This window comes from Trachemys scripta, chromosome 6, assembly GCF_013100865.1.
Source record: "Trachemys scripta elegans isolate TJP31775 chromosome 6, CAS_Tse_1.0, whole genome shotgun sequence".
Taxonomy (NCBI): Eukaryota; Metazoa; Chordata; order Testudines; family Emydidae; genus Trachemys; species Trachemys scripta.
This window is the reverse complement of record NC_048303.1, coordinates 41,046,225-41,068,183: the sequence shown is the minus strand read 5'-3', so window position 1 is coordinate 41,068,183 and position 21,959 is coordinate 41,046,225. Positions and strand designations below refer to the sequence as shown.

At 41.0% G+C, this 21,959-nt stretch overlaps 1 protein-coding gene across 1 annotated transcript in view; it reads right to left on the bottom strand.

The window, feature by feature from the left end:
* The window catches only part of HOMER1 (homer scaffold protein 1), a 130,353-nt gene that overhangs the window by 79,007 nt on the left and 29,387 nt on the right, over nt 1-21,959 (bottom strand). Inside the window, exon 2 of the mRNA XM_034774408.1 lies at nt 7,840-7,996. Within this exon, the coding sequence (XP_034630299.1) occupies nt 7,840-7,996 (157 nt within the window). The remainder of the gene's footprint in view (nt 1-7,839; nt 7,997-21,959) is intronic.

Genomic DNA, 21,959 nt, shown 5'->3' with positions numbered 1-21,959 from the left:
CCCTACTTATACAGCCCAAAATGCTGTTAGCCTTCTTGGCAACAAGGGCACACTGTTGACTCATATCCAGCTTCTCGTCCACTGTAACCCCTAGGTCCTTTTCTGCAGAACTGCTGCCTAGCTATTTGGTCCCTAGTCTGTAGCAGTGCATGGGATTCTTCCATCCTAAGTGCAGGACTCTGCACTTGTCCTAGTTGAACCTCATCAAATTTCTTTTGGCCCAATCTTCTAATTTGTCTAGGTCCCTCTGTATCCTATCCCCACCCTCCAGCATATCTACCACTCCTCCCAGTTTAATGTCATCTGCAAACTTGCTGAGGGTGCAGTCCATGCCATCCTCCAGATCATTAATGAAGATATTGAACAAAACCGGCTCCAGGACCAACCCTTTGGGCACTCCACTTGATACCGGCTGCCAACTAGACATGGAGCCATTGATCACTACCCGTTGAGCCCAACGATCTAGCCAACTTTCTATCCACCTTATAGTCCATTCATCCAACCCATACTTCTTTAACTTGATGGCAAGAATACCGTATCAAAAGCTTTGCTAAAGTCAAGGAAAAATACTACAAGATAGAATAGTTCAAGTACAATTACAATATATTGTGGAATATTTGGAAAAGCAGACTCTCCGGAAGGAATAAGAAACTGGGATATAGTTTTTTTCCGTTTGTTTGTTTTTTTACTATCTTTAGTAAAGCAGGGTGGGAACTGTACACCATCCTAAACATCTTGAACAAGAGAGGCACAAGGTGCGAGAGGTAATATATGTTATTGGATCAACTTCTATTGGCAAGAAAGACAAGCTTTTGAAGTTACACAGAACTCTTCCGGTCTGTGAAACTTAGGGCAAGATCAACACTTAAAATGCTGCATCTGCACAGATGCACCGCTATAGCATTTTAATGAAAATGCTCCGCAGTGACGGAAGAGAGCTCTCCCGTCAGTGTAGTTAATCCACCTTCCCAAGAGGCATTAGCTATGTTGGTGGAAGAAGCTCTCCTGCCAAAATAGTGTGGTCTACACAGGAGTTAGGTCGGTATAACTATGTCACTCAGGGGGTGTTGATTTGTCAACCCCGAGTGACACAGTTATACTGATATAAGTCTGAGTGTAGATCAGACTTTGTATCACAGCTAAATACAAGATAGAACAGATTGTTCTATACTGAAAGAAGGACAGGAGATACTTGATATGGTTTTATTAAGTCCGCAACTTTATTATTAGATGTCTGGGACTACCCCGCGGGCGGGGGTGGCGGGAGAAGTGTACAGTACCTGTAACTCTCCATGATCGTACAATAGCTACCCAGGGGCTTCCGCCAGCCCCTCCCTTTTTCCATCCAGGTCCTCCAGCCAACCCACTGCTGGGACCTACCATCCCCCTCCCCCCAAATGAGTGTTTAGGTGGGCTATAAAGAAGGGGGGATGGTTCCCTGCCATGCCAGTCGTATGAGCCCTAAGCACACCCTCCCTCCTGGTTCCACTGTTTAACCAATACCATCTAAGTCCTTTACAAAGCCATCTATCTGATCACTGTATCCCTTCCCTATGCACTGGACATCCGCCCCACACTTACATAATGAGCTGGGACATCATAACTTAACTCCCATCCCATCTCACCATAACAAAGCCCTTCCTGAACCCGCTGTGGGGAAAATGACCCCCCCCCGAACACACACACTCTCCACCTAAGTCAATCTGGTGGTGAGGGGAAAAATTCCTTCCCAGCACTCCTAGAAAGGAGCAGCTAGTGCAATGCCCACTGGGGATGAGTCAGCATCGCCATGCTGGCCCACTCCCTCTTTTGTAGCAGCTTCTGAGCCCCTCTCTCACCTCCCCCCCGTAAAGTGCTATTCCCCTTCCCCCAGCAAGTTGGATAATGCCCCTTACTGTTCCTCCCCCTCCCCACTTAAGGTGTGGTATGGTCATTTGCACTCCTGAACTCTCAAAAAATGTCTTCAGTGCAGCACCATAATAGAAAATAAATTGTGTAGTCCCCAGAAACAATTCCTTCTCAGAACAGTAGTTTTTCCTAAGACTACCATAATGGCAACATCAATTTCGGGTATAACAAATCTGAACTAATTTGGAGTTTACCTGTACGCATTAAGAATTACTTCATATAAATCAATAAACAAAAGATACGTAGCACTTACATAGCACTTTGCATATTCAAAGCACTATGGAACACCTGTTCTGAGACTTTTGCCAAAGACTAAATGAAGAACTAATCACCATTTTGCACTGGAGTTTATCATCCTCCACATGACTTAGAGTAAGCAAAACCTGATTAAATTGGGAAGTCGGTATCCACTAGTTTAAAGTAACAATGCTACATAAACCATCTATTCTTTCCTCTTCTCAATTGAAGAGGGGTGTGCTTTAGGTCTTATTCGGTGCATTTTACAAAAGCATCTTATTAACATATGGTCCAGATACCATTGTGTGTGGAAGCTACAATTTGGAAATTAGAGAAGGCTGAATTTAAAAATATAATTGGCTCTGGATGTACAGCTGATTCTTTAGAAAGAGTATGACCTGCTGCCTGATCAGTTCCTGAATATGAAGGTTAACTTCTTCAGGATTAGAAATAAAGACTGCTACAGAAGCCAGCTATTGCTATCCACCTCAATATCAGGAAGTGAATGCGTACTCTATAGTAGCCTAAACTGTATCTTACCTAACATATTACGTAATAGGAAGGCCCGTTTTAAAAAAATACCTTTTACTTTCTTACCTCTCTTATTAAATTCCTTTTTTAAATATGAGAATGTGCGCTGCTAGACAGAAGGTTCACACTTTCCCAGCATTCACCATCTCTTCCTATTCTGGTCTTTCCTTGTTCCAGTCTTCTTTCAAGGAAACTTATTTGTTTATGACCCTTATTACTGTAGCAGCCCAATGACAGAAAATTTTAACTAGGGTGAAAGATCTTAAAATCTTCAGAGAGTATGCTGGTAGTGAAATAGCATGGGTTTAAGGTTTTGAAAATGGTACGCCTCTGTCAGACAGGGTGAAGTAGCAGTAAGCATGGAACATTTACCTCTTGAGCAAATGGAAGGAAGATATGCAATTTATTTTTGAGTGACAGACTGTGGAGAAAAACCAGAAGGAACTAGAAGAGGAGCTTTTAATATACAGGAGACTGATGCAGTGTGACTTATTTCACTTAACTCTGGTCATTCAATAGCCCTGCTGATGATGGTACCCAGGAAAAACCTTAACGATGTACAATAATGCAAAATAATGCACATTGGAAAACATATTCCCAACTATACATACAAATGAGGTCTAAATTAGCTGCTACCACTCAAGAAACATCTTGGCGCCATCGTAGTTAGTTTTCTGAAAATATCTGCTCAATGTGCAAGAGGGTAAAAAAAAAAAAAAAAAAGCTAATGATAGGAACCATTAGGAAAGGAATAGAAAAGACAGAAAATATCATAATGCCACTATATAAATCCATTGTACACCCACATCTGGAATACTGCATGCAGTTCTGGTTACCCCCATCTCAAAAAAGATATATTAGAATTGGCAAAAGTACACAGGATGGCAACAAAAATGACTAGTGGTTTGGAACAGCTTCTATACAAAGTAGAGATTAAAAAGGTGGACCGTTCAATTTAGAAGAGAGATAATTGAGGTCGATAAAATCATAAATGGTGTGGTGAAAGTGAATAAGGAAGTGTAATTTACACTTTCACATAGCACAAGAACCAGGGGTCACACAATGAAATTAACAGGCAGCAGGTTTAAAACAAACGTAAGGAAAGTACTTCACATCATGCACAATCAACGTGTGGAACTTGTTACCAGAGGATGTTGTGAAGGCCAAAAATATAACTAGGTTAAAAAAAGAATTAGATAATTTCACAGAGGATATGTTCTTGATGGCTATTCACCAAGATAGTCAGGGATGCAATCCCATGCTCTGGGTGTCCCCAAACCTCTGACTATTAGAAGCTGAGACTGGACAACAGGGGGTGGATCATTCAATAAATTGTCCTGGTCTGCTCACTCCCTCTGAACCATCTGGCACCAGGTCACTGTCAGAAGACAGGATACTGGGCTAGATGGGCCATTGGTCTGACCCAGTACAGCCATTCTTATATTCTTAGTACACTAAAAACCTGATTCTTATGCACCAAAATCCAAATAGAAATCTGGAATGAATGGTAGCGGCAATCTAAGAAGAGGCTCAAGTGAAAATTGGGATGGAATATCCTCAGACAGTCAATACAAAAATTCACTTTTATTCCCTACCTCATATCGATGATCCAATAGAAGGCATTGTACAGGCCACTCACAGGATCACACATGGTCTTAGTAGGGATTGCCCATAAAAGTGTGTTTTGCATGCAGCAAAAGCGCACACTACTTTCTATATTCTCTCAGATTTATTCCAATTGATAGCCATGCCTTTTGGTCTGCACACAGAACCACTCAAGGCTCTGCCCACTCCTAACACACAAAGGAAGAGTAGCAGCCTCACAGAGGCTTTTCTCCATGTCCCCCACAATGTGAGTAACTTATGGGCAGGGCCGGTGCTACCATTTAGGCAAAGTAAGTGGTTGCCTAGGGCGCCAAGATTTGGGAGCTCCAAAAAGCAGTGCCCCCAATTTTTTTTACATCATTCCTACGCCCCCTCCCTGAGTGCAGTCGCCACTCCACTTCTCCTGCCTCCCAGGCTTGCAGTGCCAATCAGCTGTTTGGCGCTGCAAGCCTGGGAGGGGAGGAGAATTAGAGCAGGGGTGGCGTGCTCGGGGAGGAGGCAGTGGCGTGCTCGGGGAGGAGGCGACGCAGAGGTGAGCTGGGGTGGGGAGCTGCCACACAGCTAAATTGTGTGCTTAGCAATATACGTATATTACACACACACACACACACACACACACACACACTTAATGGGCGGGGGACAAGACTAAATATAGCTTAATTCCTAGAGATACATCTGGGTAATTATCCTGAATTTAAGATTCAAACTAGAAATTCAATCTTCCACCAGTGCATTATTTACACAGGTAGAATGTGTGTATTTCAGTGTTTGCAGCAGTACCCAGCTCAATGGGACCTTGATCCTGATTGGGGTTTCTGGGCAACAAGTAAAAAATTAAAATTAAAAAATAAATAGCAGCAGCAGCCCATGTATTTTCTGCCAAGATCTCAATGAGTACTGTATTATTGATGGAATGCTTGAAGAGGAAATGATAATTATTATTGTGAGCTGCCCCCATACATAAATACACAAAAGAAAAGAGCCAATAGATAAATATAGATATTACAATCTTCAAATGCTAGCAGTTGGAAAACACAACTCAACAACTATTTTGGGACTGTTGATGCTGTTACACAATGAAGCCTCTATACATAAAGGGAAAAAAATGGTGAACATATGAATAAGGATTAGTGCTGCAAATAAATTAAACACATCTAGGTATAAGAAGATTATTTAATTACTATCTTTGCTCTTAACATAGCACATTCCATCTAAGATCTTCAAATACTTTGCAAACACTGGCGAATTATAGCTCAACAGTTTTGTGAGGTAGAGGAGCATTATCCCCTAGCGAAATGGAGAGAGATACCAAATGACTGATGATCACACAATAAGTCTGTAGCAGAGTCAGGAAGAAAGCCATACATCATTCTCCCTTCTATGTGAACAACGGCTAAGTAGAGTAGCTGCAATAAAAATAAATACTAGAGAAGTCTGCTAGAATTCTTTTGATACCCTCTTCTAAACTTGCCTAAAGTGGTGTCATACAAAACATCCATTTAAAAACCCTACAGGTTTCTATAAAAATAAGGTTTTCATTTTTTTTTAAATTTAAAAAACATCAAGAATGTTATTTAAGAAATGCAGAGGTTCACATTTTAGGTTTTATTAAAAAAAGAAAATACTCTAGAAACTGCACTTTGCTCAAATCACACTACTCAATTTGCACTACTTTAGTGTCTCCCCCTACCTCCCAAGCTGGTGGCTTTTTTAATTATGCAAATCAGATCCAAATAAAATCCAAAGCAGAAAAGGCTGTCAATACAGATGTGAGCGTTATGTTGATTTGGGTATTTAAGCAAACTGATATTAATACAATGTAAACAGAACTTTGAAGCAAAATATTGTCATATTACTATTGATAGATACTTAATTTATTATTTTGTCAATGTAAATATAAAAACATCTGTAAGCTTCATTTGCATCTATTGTAATTTTCAGAGTTCTGTTGTTATAAGCTTTTGTTCACCTTACATATCTGATATGAAACCATGTCAATTTTGGTCAGAACTTACACTTATTTTTATTCAAAATTATCTGTATGCAAATTTATTTTACTAGGGTTAGCCTCTGATCTCTGTGACCAGGGCCAGCTCCAGGCACCAGCCGAGCAAGCTGGTGCTTGAGGCGGCAGATTGAACGAGGCGGCATTCGGCCCAATCCTAGGGTGGCACGGGCGCTTTTTTTTTTTTGGTTCCACTCCGGAGGACGGAAGCGCCCTGCAGCAAGCCCGGCAGGGCACTCCTCGTCCTTCCCTCCCCGCCGATCAGAGCGGAGCCCGCCCTGCTGTAGCCCTGGCCGCCCCCCTTCTCTCTCTCTCCCGCCCGCTCCCTCTCCTCCCCCCACCCCCCGCTAGCTGGTTCCCCTGCACCCTCACTCTGGCCGCGCCGCAGGTTTTTTCTTTTGCTTGGGGAGGCCAAAAAGCCAGAGCCGGCCCTGTCTGTGACTATGCAACACCCTGTTGACTTCAATGGGAGCTCATGTGGGCATGAAAGCTCATCCAAATAGAGTTTGACTCCTTCCATAGTGCTCTATCCATTGGATCACACTGCCAAACCCTACAAAGTTTTTACAAAACACAGTAAACCTCAAGTAATACAGAACATTCATTAAGGAATTAAAACAAACTCTACTGCATCATGCAATTAGCACTGGAATAGGCCTTAAAACGTTGGTTAAGATACACGTCATCTGTGCCCCAGAATTCTTGGGTTGTTTTTGCTATACCCCTATTTTTCAATTCAGTGACGCCCACAGAAGTTGCAACTTTTTTGTAAATTAAGTCTTTCGGGAAAAATTCCAGCTTTTAATTTTTGAATTATGCTTTGCACTTGTGTAGTACCCTTAGCCCACAGATTTCAAAGCACTTTACAAATATTTAAAAGCTCAACTCCATGTGAGTATTTTAATATGTATTTTCAGATGGGTAATATGAGGGACAAACAAGGGTCTTGGTCACATCACACAATAGAACAAGATTCCTGATTCTTAGTCCTCTAAATCCAGGTACTAGACAATTTACAATGCCTAATCAAAATATGTATTGAGTTTTGATAAGAGGTTACTTTTGAAAGCATTATAGGAGAAAAGTCACCATTTTCCCCCCATACAGAAAATGGAGGATTATATGCCAAACAAGGATTTACTGAGAGATTATGATCACTGAACAGATGTCCTTCATAATGCCAAGGAACTAGTTATATTAATACTCCATAGAAAACTAAGCTGAAAACTGATATGATCATCACCTACACAACTTCCAGTATCTTTTACAGTAAATGCACTTTTTGAGATTGCCCAGTGACTAAAAGGCAATTCCTGAATTTTGGTAATAGATTTTTATATTAATGTATTGACAACAGCATTTTCTCATGAACAATTAAACATTGTAAATAAAAGCGTTCCCATTTTAAAACTTCAACAATAAATTTCCAGTTGGGAGAGATTGTGACATAGGACACATTTCTAAGAATGTGTGTGAAATATGCCAGACTGAAACATAGTTAAAAAGTTGATCAAGCAAGTCAAAGTAAATAATCTTAAAATAAATAGACTTACCTTTGAGCCATCCAAGCTGATTATCCTATAGACATTTCTTGTGCTGTCATAGAAGTAGGACACAGTAACAGCATGCTTGCTGGTGGGAACCCAGTTCTTCTTAGTGTTTGGGTCAATCTGGAAGACATGAGCTCGGGTGCTGAAGATGGGTTGTTCCCTGAAGGACAGAAAGTAAAAGTGATGAATCTGGTTTGGACATAGCATGGTTTTTTACCTTAGTGATCTGACAATTCTGACCATCGGGATGTACATATTTTGCTTTGCATGAGTAATTTTCCTCCACAAAAATTGTTATGTGAAGTAGGATACAGCAGTTTTAAGTGCATTAACACACAGAGAAGGGCAAGATTTTTAAAACAAAATCAGTGGCCAGCCGTAGAGTCAGATAAAAAAGGATACACAGTAGATATCTAAATATAGATTCACCACTGATCCACCACCATCTCAGCTCCCACCCTCCATCTGTCTACCCCTTTAAACACTAGCAGTCATTAATACCAGTGTAATTACATCTCAGTATACTGAGCATTGCAGAGTGCATGGACTTCAAATCCTTCTTTTCCTTAAAGTTCTAAATACTCTGATTATTCAATAATGGTCTGTCATCTGAAACTGAACTGGCCTGCTCGATTTAATTAAGCTACAGAGGACATTCATTGGTGATAGGAACATGTGTTGTGAAACCCTCATCCTTTGGAGTTTATTACTTGAATGTTCTAACAGAACCATGTAGTTAGCCAATGGCAGCACAATTCCAAGTGAAGTCTGGGGAGAACATGAAACAGATCAGTACAGGATGCCAGTCCTCCACACAGACACCACTGCATCCACAGTATTGGGTCATCCCTTCCTCAGGATTCATGGGGTTGGAAGGCTGTTTTCCCTGACCAAAATACAGCAGCTGAAGGCAGAAGCTAAAAGTCATCTTCCTCATCATTGGTCCTCATATCATCCTTTCCTTCTGAATCATTTCACTTACTCCACTTGTCTAGCATATCATGTTTAAACTTCTGGCCTTCATTCAATACCTGACCCAAAATTTGCTGCATCTACACCTGAACTGAATGCAATAGAATTTTGCAATGGCACAAATCCAGTTCTCTCCAGTGTTCAGAAGTTTAAAAACCCATAAAAACAAAATTTTTACAAATTTTTATAAACAGCTATTTGGGAAAGATCCATTTTGGAATGGGGAAAAATACTTTGGCATCTTAAATCCAACCTTTAGATATACCGATAACTACTATAAGAACAGCAGGCCAAATACCCAATAGGAGCACTGTTCCTATTCAATTCTATCAAAATGGAGGATTTTCTCCCAAATATATCATGAGTCAGTACCCTGGTACTGAAACTGTAGGTATTTACTGTTAAGTACAGAGCAGTGCCTATCAAGTTTGCTTGCACTGTTTTTAATGCTTTCTGTAAGTTAAAGCAAGACTGCTCTTTCCATCTTGTATGTTGTAAAGCTGTCTATTCACCACAAGAGAGAAGAGAGGAAGCTTTAAAAAAAAAAAAAAAACAAAAAAAAAACCACCAATTTATACAACACATTAATCCATGCAAGAAAGAAATAGTAGCTAAACATAGTAGTAAATAGTACAGCCCTATTTGGTTAAACTAGTTGTGACAAACAATTTTGCCCAGATATCCTGCTGATTAGAATCTCTTGCAGTGTCCAAAATGAAAAAAAGCCTTCTCAGAAAGATCAAAAACCTGAACCATGCCCCTGTTTTCTGCTGGCATGCTTAATTTTTAGATATACCAAAAGTTATACTAAATTGAATGCGCAAGGGGCATTTGTCAACAAATCCAGTATTACATTAGAATAAATCTTTGCTTCCAAAAACAAATGGAAACTATTGAAATGTTATTTCTAAGGGGAAAATGTTACAGAATCTTAACTAGTCATTCAACATTAAAGCCTTTCAAAAGTTCCAGTAAAATAAAGTATTTTGTATTCATCTACAGTAGCATTAAAGCATAAAGTACATATAAATGTAAGTTGCGCCTATGTTATTTACTAAGGGCATGGCTACACTTGCAGATGTAGAGCTCTGTGAGTTAAACCCGCGTTCAGAAAGCGCAGTAGGGAAAGTGCTGCAGTCTGTCCACACTGACAGCTGCTTGCAATTGGCGTGGCCACATTTGCAGCACTTGCAGCGGCATTGGGAGGTGCCTTATGGGCAGCTATCCCAGCATGCAAGTGACTGCAATGTGCTTTTCAAATGGGAATGGGGGGGTGGGCTGGAGTGTGACAGGGAGTGTGTTATGTGTATGTGGGGGAGAGAGAGTAGATGGGGGGGGCTGAGAGCATGTTAGCATGCGGTCTTGTAAGTTCAGATAGCAGCAGACCCCCCCTTCCTCCCGCCTCTCTCTCTCTCACACACACAGCATTCCACACTAATATGTCTCGGAGCAGATAAGCAGCCGGCTGTCAGAAACGGAGCTTTCAAAATGGCATATCTGCATTCCTACAGCAAGTTCAAAACAATGAGAAGAGTGGCCACTTGACCTAAGGGGATTATGGGACGTTTCCGGAGGCTGATCAGAGCGCAGTAATGCAACACCTCATCCACACTGGCACCGTGGTGCTCCAGCGGGGGCGCAGCAAACATTATTTCACTCGCTGAGGTGGAGTACCAACAGCGCTATAGCCGTGGAGTCAGAGTGCTCTATGTGCCTTGCCAGTGTGGACGGGGAGTGAGCTAGGGCACCTGGGGCTGCTTTATTGCGTTGTAACTCACAAGTGTAGCCAAGCCCTAAGACATTCAGATACAATCAGCAGCTAACAAGTTTTAGTACTTGCTTCTAAAACTGTATACAAGACTCATGGCTTAAGCTGGTTAAACCTTTCTTCTGAGAGCTTTCGTCCAGTAGGCCACGCTGCCCTATCTTTCTTTCTAACTTGGAAATAACTATGGTTAAAACAGTAATCAGTAACTTTCTACCTATGAGGTGATGACGAATATGTGTTTTAGCTACTTAAACACACACATGCAGTTTTGGCACCAGTATTCAGTGTGGTAAGCAGCTGATTTCAGGGCTTTTCTGCACATCAGTGATATTGTATGTATGCTCACAGAATTCACTGATGGTTTACTGGATCCATCGACAGTAAACATTTCAGAAAGACTGAAAAACATCCTATCTTCTACCTAAATGTAGGCCCACACATACAAACTACATGAAACCTGAACAAAGTTAGTTCTGGCATTTACGTATATAGTATAATCAAACTGTTGTACTATCATTAATCAGAACCTCTTAGAGAGCATTTTTGTAGTCATATAGCTGAAAAGCAACTTATGTGCAATATTGATGAAGTATTTTCGATAAGTTCACAGCTAAATAACTTTTCCCCCCAAAGTCATTGCATTGTTACATATGACAGCAGAAGTGAGTAACCACCACTGTTAAATATAGATCGGCATGGGTTTCAATTTTAACTCAATGAGTTCTGAGACCTCTAAAATTTTGCAACAAAAAGTTAAAAAGCTACGTGCTTGTCTGCATGGATTGCTTTAAGGGAGAAAAGAAGAACTGTTTTTATAAAGAAAAGGTCTACAAGAACAGTTAGTCCCATCCTCCCCTAGCTATCATTTTCCTATTTTCCGCTTGCTACTGCCTCTTTTACTGCTCCTCCACTATTATGAAGATGCTTTCTGTACTCATTAAAATGCACAAACCAGGAGTAAGGCAAGAGCTAGTTACTAATTACTAAGAACATTAATTCTTTTCCAGAAAAATCTTGACAATGAGCAATGGAAAGTGGAATTTTAAAGAAGTGGCACAGTATTCGAGTTTAAATTTAATTTAAGTTCATCTGCATGTGGCAGACACACCTAGGCTAATCTGCTATCCTTAATTCACTTTATAGTGCCCAGATATTCCAATGGTCTCTACAGACTCACGAACTTAGGCCTGGTCTACACCTAAACTAGCTACGTTACTCAGGGTGTTAAGTGAACCTAAGCTCTAGAGCAGACACTTCTGGGTCAACAGACGTATTCTTCCGTCTTCCTAGCTACCACCTCATGAGGAGGTGGATTTACTACAGCGAAAGAAAAAAAAACCCTTCCACAACTGTAGCAAATGTCTACACTAGAGCTTGCTCTACCACTACAGAGTTAGGTCAACATAAGGCAGGTTATGTCGACCTAACTATGTGTTTACACTAGGGTTTCTCAAACTTCATTGCACCGTGACCCCCTTCTGACAACAAAAAATTACAAGACCCCAGGAAGGGGGACCGAAGCCTGAGACTCCCGCCCTGGAGGACACCAAAGCTTGAGGGCTTCAGCCCAGGGCAGTAGGGCTTGGACTTTGGCTTCGGCCCCAGGCCTCAGCAAGTTTAACAGCCTTGGTGACCCCATTAAAACAGGGTTGCGACCCACTTTGGGGTCCTGACCCAGTTTGAGAACCGCTGGTCTGCACTACAGCTTTGCTTCCACCAATGTAAGTGCCCTACTACACCAACATAACTGTGACGTTGTGCAGTCTATATGGTTTTATAAAAGTATGATAAGTGAATATAATGTAACTGGGATATGCTTCATGCAAAAGGTTTCTTGTAAGGTATCATTACAAAGCTTATAATCTACTGAGTGTGATCATCCTATTTGTATAAATGTACCACTCTTGTATCTGAAACTAGAAATATGAAATACAACTCTGAAGGCCTATTGTAATTATGCAAAGTGTGGGCCATTAATGGTGGTTTGGAATCTGAATGACTCCCATTAACCAGGACCATTGTCTGCAGATGGCTGTGTTTTACCTGTGAGTCTTCCTGTATGTGTGTGTGCTGGCAAGTGGGTAATGAAGTCTTGCAGTGACATGTGATCATATCACCTGAACTGGAATCCATCTTTAACCTGGTGCTTTTCCAGTGGGGGGGGAGGGAGAGAGGGGAACCCAGAGGGACAAAGGATTCCCCCTTATGCAAAAGATATATAAAGGGGTGGAACAGAACACAGAGGAGAGAGAACAGCCATCATGAAGAATCCCCTAGCTACCACCTAAGCTGGAACAAGAGCAGTACCAGGGGAAAGAATTGTGCCCAGGCTTGGAAGGTGTTCAGTCTGAGGAAAAACGTTCTGAAGCATCTCTGAGGGTGAAATTATCTGTATTCAGTTTGATTAGACATAGATTTGCGCATTTTATTTTATTTTGCTTGATGACTTTGTTCTGTCTGTTACTACTTGGAACCACTTAAATCCTACTTTCTGTATTTAATAAAATCACTTTTTAAATATTAATTAACTCAATGTATGTATTAATACCTGGGGGAGCAAACAACTGTGCATCTCTCTCTATCAGTATTATAGAGAGCAAACAATTTATGAGTTTACCCTGCATAAGCTTTATACAGGGTAAAACGGATTTATTTGGGTTTAGATCCCATTGGGAGTTGGGCATCTGAGTGCTAAAGACAAGCACACTTCTGCAAGCTGTTTTCAGGTAAACCTGCAGCTTTGGGGCAAGTAATTCAGACCCTGGGTCTTTGTTGGAGCAGATGGAAGTGTCTGGCTCAGCAAAACAGGGTGCTGGAGTCCTGAGCTGGCAGGGAAAACAGGAGCAGAGGTAGTCTTGGCACATCAGGTGGCAGCTCCCAGGGGGTTTCTGCAATCCAACACGTCACAGTAACAACTCCACCTCCACAAGAGGCATAGGGTTTATGTCCGTATAGACACTGCATTCCTTACATCAGCTATTGGCTCCCCAGTCACCCTGCTGCCAGGTCTCCACTCCAAGCCAGGCTGCCACCCAGGCTCTTGACTTGGGCTGCTGCCTGGGCTCCCCACCAGGAGGCCTGCTGTCTCCTGGGCCCTGACTCCCTGCTGTGAGCATGGCAACTGATTGGACTCCAGGAGCGGATCTCCCTGCTAGAGGTGAGAAGTCCCAGGTGGCTGTCCCCTACCCTGGCTCTCAGCTAGGAATGGGGAGGTGAGAAGCCCCGGGTGGCAGCTGGGCTCCTGGTGGGGAGCTGGGAGCCCTGGCTCTCAGCCTCCCTCCCACACCGCCTCTCTTCAGTTGGTGGAAGCGCTTCTGGTGAGGACGTGCACCACCAACAGAAGGTGGGTAGTGTGGACAATAGCCACTGCAGTAATTACTGTGGTTGGTGTAAGTTAACCTAATATAGGTTGACTTAAGATTGTAGTATAGATGTGCCCTACGACACTACTGCAGCACCAGCTGCAGGGCCATAGCTGTGCCACTGTAGCATCTGTAGTGTAAACAAGCCCTTTACTTATTGCAGTGCCTACACATTAATAGACCAGGATTTTTAACAAGATGTTAACATATATAGGGTGACCAGAAAGCAACTGTGAAAAAATGGTTCAGGGTTGGGGAGTAATAGGCGCCTATATAAGAAAAAGTCCCCAAAAACGGGACTGTCCCTTTAAAAATGGGACATCTGGTCACCCTACATATATAGGAAGAATATCTGCTGCTTGTTTCCAGGCTTCAATTATAGATGGGTTGGTCCCATCTATTCTTAATTTCAAAGTAGCTGAGAATGTTTGCATGAAGGCTCCCTCTCAGCTATAGTTCCATTTCAAACCCTGTCAAAAATTCTGCCCCAGAAAATATAGACTAGTTAATATAAGCACATAAAGCTTGGTCTATACTGGAACTGGTAAACGCTTCTAGACAGGAAGCCCAAATTTACAGGCTGGAAAACTATAATCCCTTTTCTGTTTATTATCTCTACCAGTGTGCATGAGTGTCACACATACAGTCCCCCTCCCTCCGAAAAAAGTTAGAAATAGGTCCATCGCTATAGGAAAACAATGGGGAAACAGTCTCCCTAACTCACTCACAGACTCTTAGCTTTCCTACCTCAAAGAGAATTAAGACCATCTACAAATTTTATTAATATGCAATTTGTCTCCATCTCCAGAACATTAAAGGTGTTAAAAGGCCAGACTTAACACCCCACTAGACTGACCTCCTCCCAAGTTGATAAATTACCACTTTTATTGTTGTTTACAGGCTTCCAGCCAATTTTCTATCAGTGTGACAATTCTCATATTCACACTATTTTAAGTTAGTTTTGACAAGCCAAATTTGGGAGACCAAGAAATATTTTACTACAATCCAGTTTTTACCTCTGTCATTTGCCACTGATCCATGAGTGCTGTAATTGTAACTATCAGTGTAGTTAAATGTATGTGGCATAACTAGAAAGAACAATGTTATTAATTAAGCTGGAATTTGGCTAAGACATCAGAGAGAAAACCTTATTCTTACGAAGACTGGCATGGAGATTTTAGTCAAGACCTCATTTGAGCTGAATATGGGGGAAGAGTGCCATCTACTGAAACAGCAACACTCTTTGTAACACACAGGCTTTTCTTTGACATTTTCCATCCAATGAGTGGGTCCAATCCTGCTTACCATACATGATTGGATAATGACAAAGTACACAATGGTATTGTTGAAAGCCATATATATCCTGTAATTTCTTAGGCCTCTCGAATCTTATTATGCCTGAAAAATGTGTAACATCAGAAATGGAACAGGTATTAGTCTATATTTGCGGCGCAGAAATATCATTTGGAGCTTAAGCGTTTGTCTTGAACGCAACAGTTAGCTTGAGTTAGTACACTTGAGTTAGCGTATTTCAACTGAAAGCAGCCACACAGTGATATGATTAGCAGAGAGACTGGGTTAGCAGCTGATGAGTTTTAACCTAAGGTACTGCATCCCCACTACGTTACTAGCTTGAGCTTCAGTAGCTCAGGAGTGTCAACCCATACTCCCTAGCTGGTGCTTGAAACACCATTGAAACACCATTTAAAATAGAGATTTGTGTCTGGATGGGAGGTGGGCTAGGGGCAAAACTCAAGTTATACCTCAAGCTAACATTGTAGTGAAGACAAACCCATTGACTTCCAGACTCCTAAATCACCTAGGCATTTTAAAATTTTACACCACGTATTTCTTAATTGGTTGAAGAAGTTGCTGTGGTTGTCATGCAAAGTGATCTATACCTATTAAACCTGAAGATTTTTAAAATTATGCCAGATTTATGTGATGCCAGCTCAGCTGCTACCTGAATATTGAAGCATATAACTAGATAAAAAAAAGTTAAATTATTTTCTTCCCAGTGAAGTAATTACACCAGGAACTTTATGAACTAGCTGGAGGTTGTTGCTAGCCCCAAAATGTGGAACAACATGCATATATGGGATGCAATTCATTGTAAAATGCATGAATTCTTGGCATGCTAGCCACATGGATATGTATAAACTAGTATCCAGCAGAACTGTGGACATCAGAAACAACTTTGGTTAAATTAAGTAGATGAATTTCATCTTGAAATTAGGATGTTTTTAATCCTAGATTTGTTTTCTTTGAGTTCAGAATAGCTCAAAATCCTCTGAACTTTTTTGATACTACAAGGAATAGAGAATATGTTATTCTTTTTCAAGTGGCAAATTTTGTGAGAATTCAATGCTCAAAAGGTGTCAAATGCACAACCCTGGGGACTGAGATCCTATACTCACAAAATAGATGTAGAAAGGGCAGACTCAATGGCAGTGCTCCATCAATGCAACTTAATCATGACTTGGAGGGGCCTCTTCTAACAGTAAGAGACTATTCACTCTCCATGCCCCTTCAATCCTTGGCCTCTTCTGCAATTGCCAATGAGGATGCAAATAAATGGATGGAGTTGTGGTAATACATTGTGGGACACGTACAACTGTCCACTATAAATTGAACTGACCCCGTGAAAATGTATGTCAGATAAAACAAGTGAACAGCCATCCTATAGCAACAATTGTTTACTATTAGGGAAGGCTGCATTTCAACTTCAAATATTATTACTTGCATTTTGGCAGAACTTATGCCACTGACAGCACATATACATACACACAAAACTTAAAGCGCCTATCTATGGATATATAAAAAGACAACATTTTGAAAAAGCTAGCACAAACACTATCACTTTCTTTCGAGCCACTAGGTCACTGAGAATCCAAGCATAGACAACCAGCTCTAAAAACAATTCACTGAATTTTTGGAAAGCACTTACTCTATTTCTAGATAATGCTGCACTAGTACCTATCATCTGATATTGCTGAGTATAATTGCTATTAAAAACAGTATTACATAGGATTAGGCTCTTGTTATTTTACAACCTTTATGGAAGCAACTACAATATACAGAGACATTCCCTGTACAGAAAAAAGAAGGTATTTAAAGATAACAAACATTAATCATAAGGATTAAGATTCATTAGACTATCTGAAAGCTTATTGGAGGCTAATATATCCGGTCTATTAAATTACAGAAAAAGCTAACAGATTTTGCTTTTTACACTACATACACCAAGTAACGTGTCAGAACTTTAAATGACTAATGACAATCTTAAAGATACAACTGCTTTTTTAGCTAGGTAGCCATATTAATCCTATTTCTGCAATCTGTCACTCAATAAAAATCTGGAAGCTATAATCACAATCAAACATTTATTGAAAAGATTTTCTATACCATCGATTGACTGACAGAGTTTTGTCCTAAGTAGTTTTACACTTTAATTCTTGCAGCTATTCAATCTGAAATGGTGTTTGGCATGCAAATCTTCAGACTTGCTGACTGTCAGTAATTTAAAAGAAAGATGGTGTCTATAAAAGCTGAAAAGAATTTAGAAAAAAATTCATTTTCTCACTAAAGTTTCACATTCACAAGCAGTTTTTAAAAGTACGCTCTAATTCTATAGGGGTTTCAATGACTCAGGTTTTGGTTTCGTTTTAATTTAAAAGTTTGATTATAAGAGAGGAGTGCCACAATATGTCATCTTGATTAATTTCCTAGATTATGTAGACTATACTTTCCCATACGTTATCTAATTGCATAGGTCTTCTAGTAGTTGAAGTTTTATCACTAAGAAAGTTGGAATATAACTAAAATGAAAAACTGAAAATATTCTCAAGAGGTGGGCAGTGATATGAGGGAGAAGTTGGCAATCTTGGATAGTTTTATGAAAATTAAGAAACCAAAACATTTACATTTACCAGGCATATAAATTCCTATGTGTGTGTTAATCATTAATAAGAGAAGCCTCAATAGCTGCTTTTTGATGATGGGTAATCACAGAAAGGAGGTTTCACTGATGTGCTGTACTTTAAGCACTAAACAGCTGTCAGGCCTGCTGGTTTAATCAGCTTTAGCTGGCTCTAGTGCTTTCCTGCTCCAGCTGTAAGTCATGGTTTAGCTTAACAGCATGTTTAGATTTATTATTTTAAAATAAGTTATCTGAAAAGCTTTTACTTTAGCAGAAACTCTGATACCTACCGTTACCTCTCTTTTATAAAGGACAAATTCAAAATTATTATTAAGAAGAGTCCAATCATTCCCCCCGCCCCCATTCCATCTTCTTCCTCATCCTGTAAATTTGTTATTGGCTCCTCACCTACTCCTGCATCATGAATTTGCTTTCAGTTTCAACCACTTTCTTCCTCCCCATCTGCTCTGTGCTATTGGCTCATGCGTGAATTGAAAAGTATACAGGGATTTGAGTAGAACAGGGGAGCAATTTAAAAGAAAAAAGAAATATGTAGCATGATACAAAAACAGCTGAGAAGCCTATCCTCCCATGAAAACATAGGTCATACTTGGTCTATATTTGAATTATTGAAAAAATTCCCCATTTTGACAATTCCCTTAGACGAAAAGTAACTTTAAAATTTCTGAATTTCATGGAAAAAACTTCTGACTTTGAAAGGGAACAGAAATGGGCCTAATTTTTGCTGGATGTTTGTATGATTGATTATGTATATATTTAATAGTTAATTTAGCTGGGCTAAAGAAAATATATTTGTGTACAGTGCAGGTCCTGTTAGCAGTTGTGGGAAGGCCTTGAAAGAATATGGTTTAATTGGAAAAATTGGACCTGAAAGGTAACTGGTAAGATAGGAGGAAAAGTCCTTGGCAAGAAGGCCCCGGTTAAAAGGGATTATCATCACTTGTTTGAACAATAAAGGAGGTGTTGAGCCAGTAGTAATCCCTAACATACCACTACCCAAAATTTGTTCTTAACTAAAGTTAGCAATTGGCAGTGACATCACTTGATTGTTAAAAGGTGTGTAATATATATAATTACTAAAACCTGCTAACCAAGCTGGAGCCAGCCAACATGGGTTTAAGCCCCCCTGGGTCTAGTCATTATGTAAGTATTTGATCACTTCTTATAAATGTTTGTTACTGTATAGGTGTAGTAATGGTTTAGTATTTAGGCTTTTGGACATGTTTAGAGCAACTTTATAAATACCATTTGGCCTTTGGATTTAATAAAGGAATTTATGGTTACATTAATGACTTATTCAGTATGAACAATTATATCAATAAATTTCCAATAGCCTCCTTCCTATTTATGCAGGCTAACTGAGTTATCTAAGTTTTCGGACTACATGGAACCACTAGGTGAACTGGTCTGATATCATCTACATATTGCTGACGAGTCCATGTTACACAGCTCTACCTATCCTTCACCACAACCACACCACTACTACCATGTTGAATTAGATCAGCTCTTGGATAAAGAGCAGCTGGTTGAAGTTGAACCAAGCAACACAAAGGTGATGCTGATGGGCAAAATAGGAAAGTATTTTGAAGAGCTTGAGGGCTATGATGCAGTCTCTGTTGATTGAAGATACACACCCACAATTGGTCAGTTCCTGTAATCTAGGTCAGAGTAATCTTTGATTCCTTGCTAACACTGAACTTTCGCATAGCAGCGTCCACAAGTATTCTACCACCCTTGCTTGGCTAGAAAACTCTGTCCCATTCCGGTGGACAAAGACCTGGTCTCAGTTATTCACACTTCAATCACCTTTCAGCTGAATTTCAGAAATGTAATATGCCTCAGCATAAAGCTTCAGCACTTCTGAACTAGTTAGTTTCCTAACTTTGCAGCGCATCTTCTCAGCAAAGGAGGCTACCGCAAACATATCAAACCTGTCCTCCTCTACAGGCTTCCCAGAGAAGTTCAAGGTCTCAGTCCTTAACTGCAAAGCATTCCATTGCTTGGGCTCAGGATATATAGAAGATCGTGTAAAGCTCTGGAATGCAGACCATGGTCGACTGCTATGTCCTCCGGCACAATGAAACTCTTAACAAAAAAAGTAAAGCTTATCTGTGCGTGAGACAGAACTTTATCTGGGGAGGTCCACAACTGCAGAATGAACTTCCCCAGGAACCAAGGACCATCACAAACCTCACCACTTTCTGCTCCAAGTAGAAGACGCATTTCTTTGACCTTGTCTTCTCTAATGAACATGTAGCAAAGCTATATTTATATTAAAAAAAGAGCCACTACCAAAACAAGACACTCCACTACACATTTTTCTCCCTCTGGGGAGTGGATGAGAGAACACTCACAACAATGTGCAGTTGTGCTGCTTTATGCACTACAGGAAGGTGTTTAGATATGACAATGAACGCTGTATAAAAACCGATGTAGAACAGAATTAAAGTCCATTTAACACAGCAATACAACCACCACAATGCTTGTCTGGCTTAGTTAACAAAATGAATGAAAATTCAGCATGCAATATAAACTTAAGAATAACCATTCTAACATTTTAATTTGACACAGGGACCAAACTGCGAGGGATCCTTCAATTCATACTGAAGTCAATGCTAAACCACTTGCAGGATCAGACCCTATGGATAAAACAGTAGGTAGCACTAGGAATTTAAGGGGATCCAAAAATCCCAGAAGCTGCAACAACAAAGATATTGTCCTTCTATTTGTCATAATTTTAAAATATTTTTAATGATCCTTTATCAGCTTAGTCAGAGATATGAGCCAGGAAGACGACCCCATGAGCAACACTTTGAACGGACTGGAAGGGGGCAACATGGCTGGCATTAAAACCAGACAGCGGGAGATTTGTTGACTCTCATCATCTCATATTGAGTCTACTATAGAGACTTGGCAGTCTGAGCATAAAGGATTAAATCTTGGCATTATGGCGGCAGAAGAGGCGAGCCTCAGACAGTGCCTGGATGTGTGCATTGGGAAGGCAGAGTAAAAAGGACACACAGATTATGACGAGAGGGGCGGAAGGGGGGGAATCCATTGTCTTATCTACAATGAAGACAATCAAAAGTTTGGCTTTGGTCATGTTGAGCTTAAAATTGGCAGATGAATCAATGTCAGAAGCACATTAGAGGTACAGGACTGGAGGGAGGGAAACTGTAATGACAGAAAGTCTCAGAAGTCTCCTTGTAGATGCTGAACTATTCAGATTGATAGAGATGCAGGGGGAAAGAGCAGGTGCTACTTCAATGAGACACTGAGCTGTTCCTTTCCTACCAATCTTTGCAGAGGGTGCAGGACACTAAATAGCCCAGAGTGGAGAAGTACTGGCTTGCTCTTCTCTTGCAGAATTTCTTTTTCCAGAAAGAAGAGTATTGTTGGAGTTGTAACCAGTGGCTGTAGTTTCAATAATGCCAACTATATTAAGTTTCTTAATGAGGATTTCCAATTCCACTTGCCTGTTACCCAGACTTGTAGCATTTGTTTATAAGCAACTGAAAACTCTTCTCTTCACGTTCTTTGTGGCATGCTGAGTGATTTTTTACTGAACTCGTCTCCTTAACACCCTCCCTTTCCATTGTTAATTTGAAGACCTCCATGCTGCTTCTGCCAAGCTCCAGAGAAGACTCACCTATGAGCTGCAGACAGTCCCATTCAGACGGCCCCCCTCTTGGTGGATTGTGGCCTAATGTTCCACATAACCTAGGGTTACCATATTTGACAAATAAAAAAAAAAGAGGACCCTCCATGGGGCCCTGGCCCCGCCCATTTCCCACCCCCAGCCCCGCCCCAACTCCACCCCTTCCCCACCCCCTCCTCCCTCCCACTCCCAGCCACGCGAAAAGGGCTGCCCGAGCGCTACCGGCTTCACGGTTTGCCGGGCAGCCCCCAGACCCTGCACCCCCGGCCAGCGCTTCCCCAGCGCAGCTGGAGCCCGGGAGGGGAAGCGCTCAGCCGGGGGCGCAGGGTCTGGAGGCTGCCTGGCAAACCGTGAAGCCGGTAGCGCTTGGGCTTCGGGCAGCCCCCATGCCTCCGGACCCTGCGCTGCCGGAGCCTGGGAGGG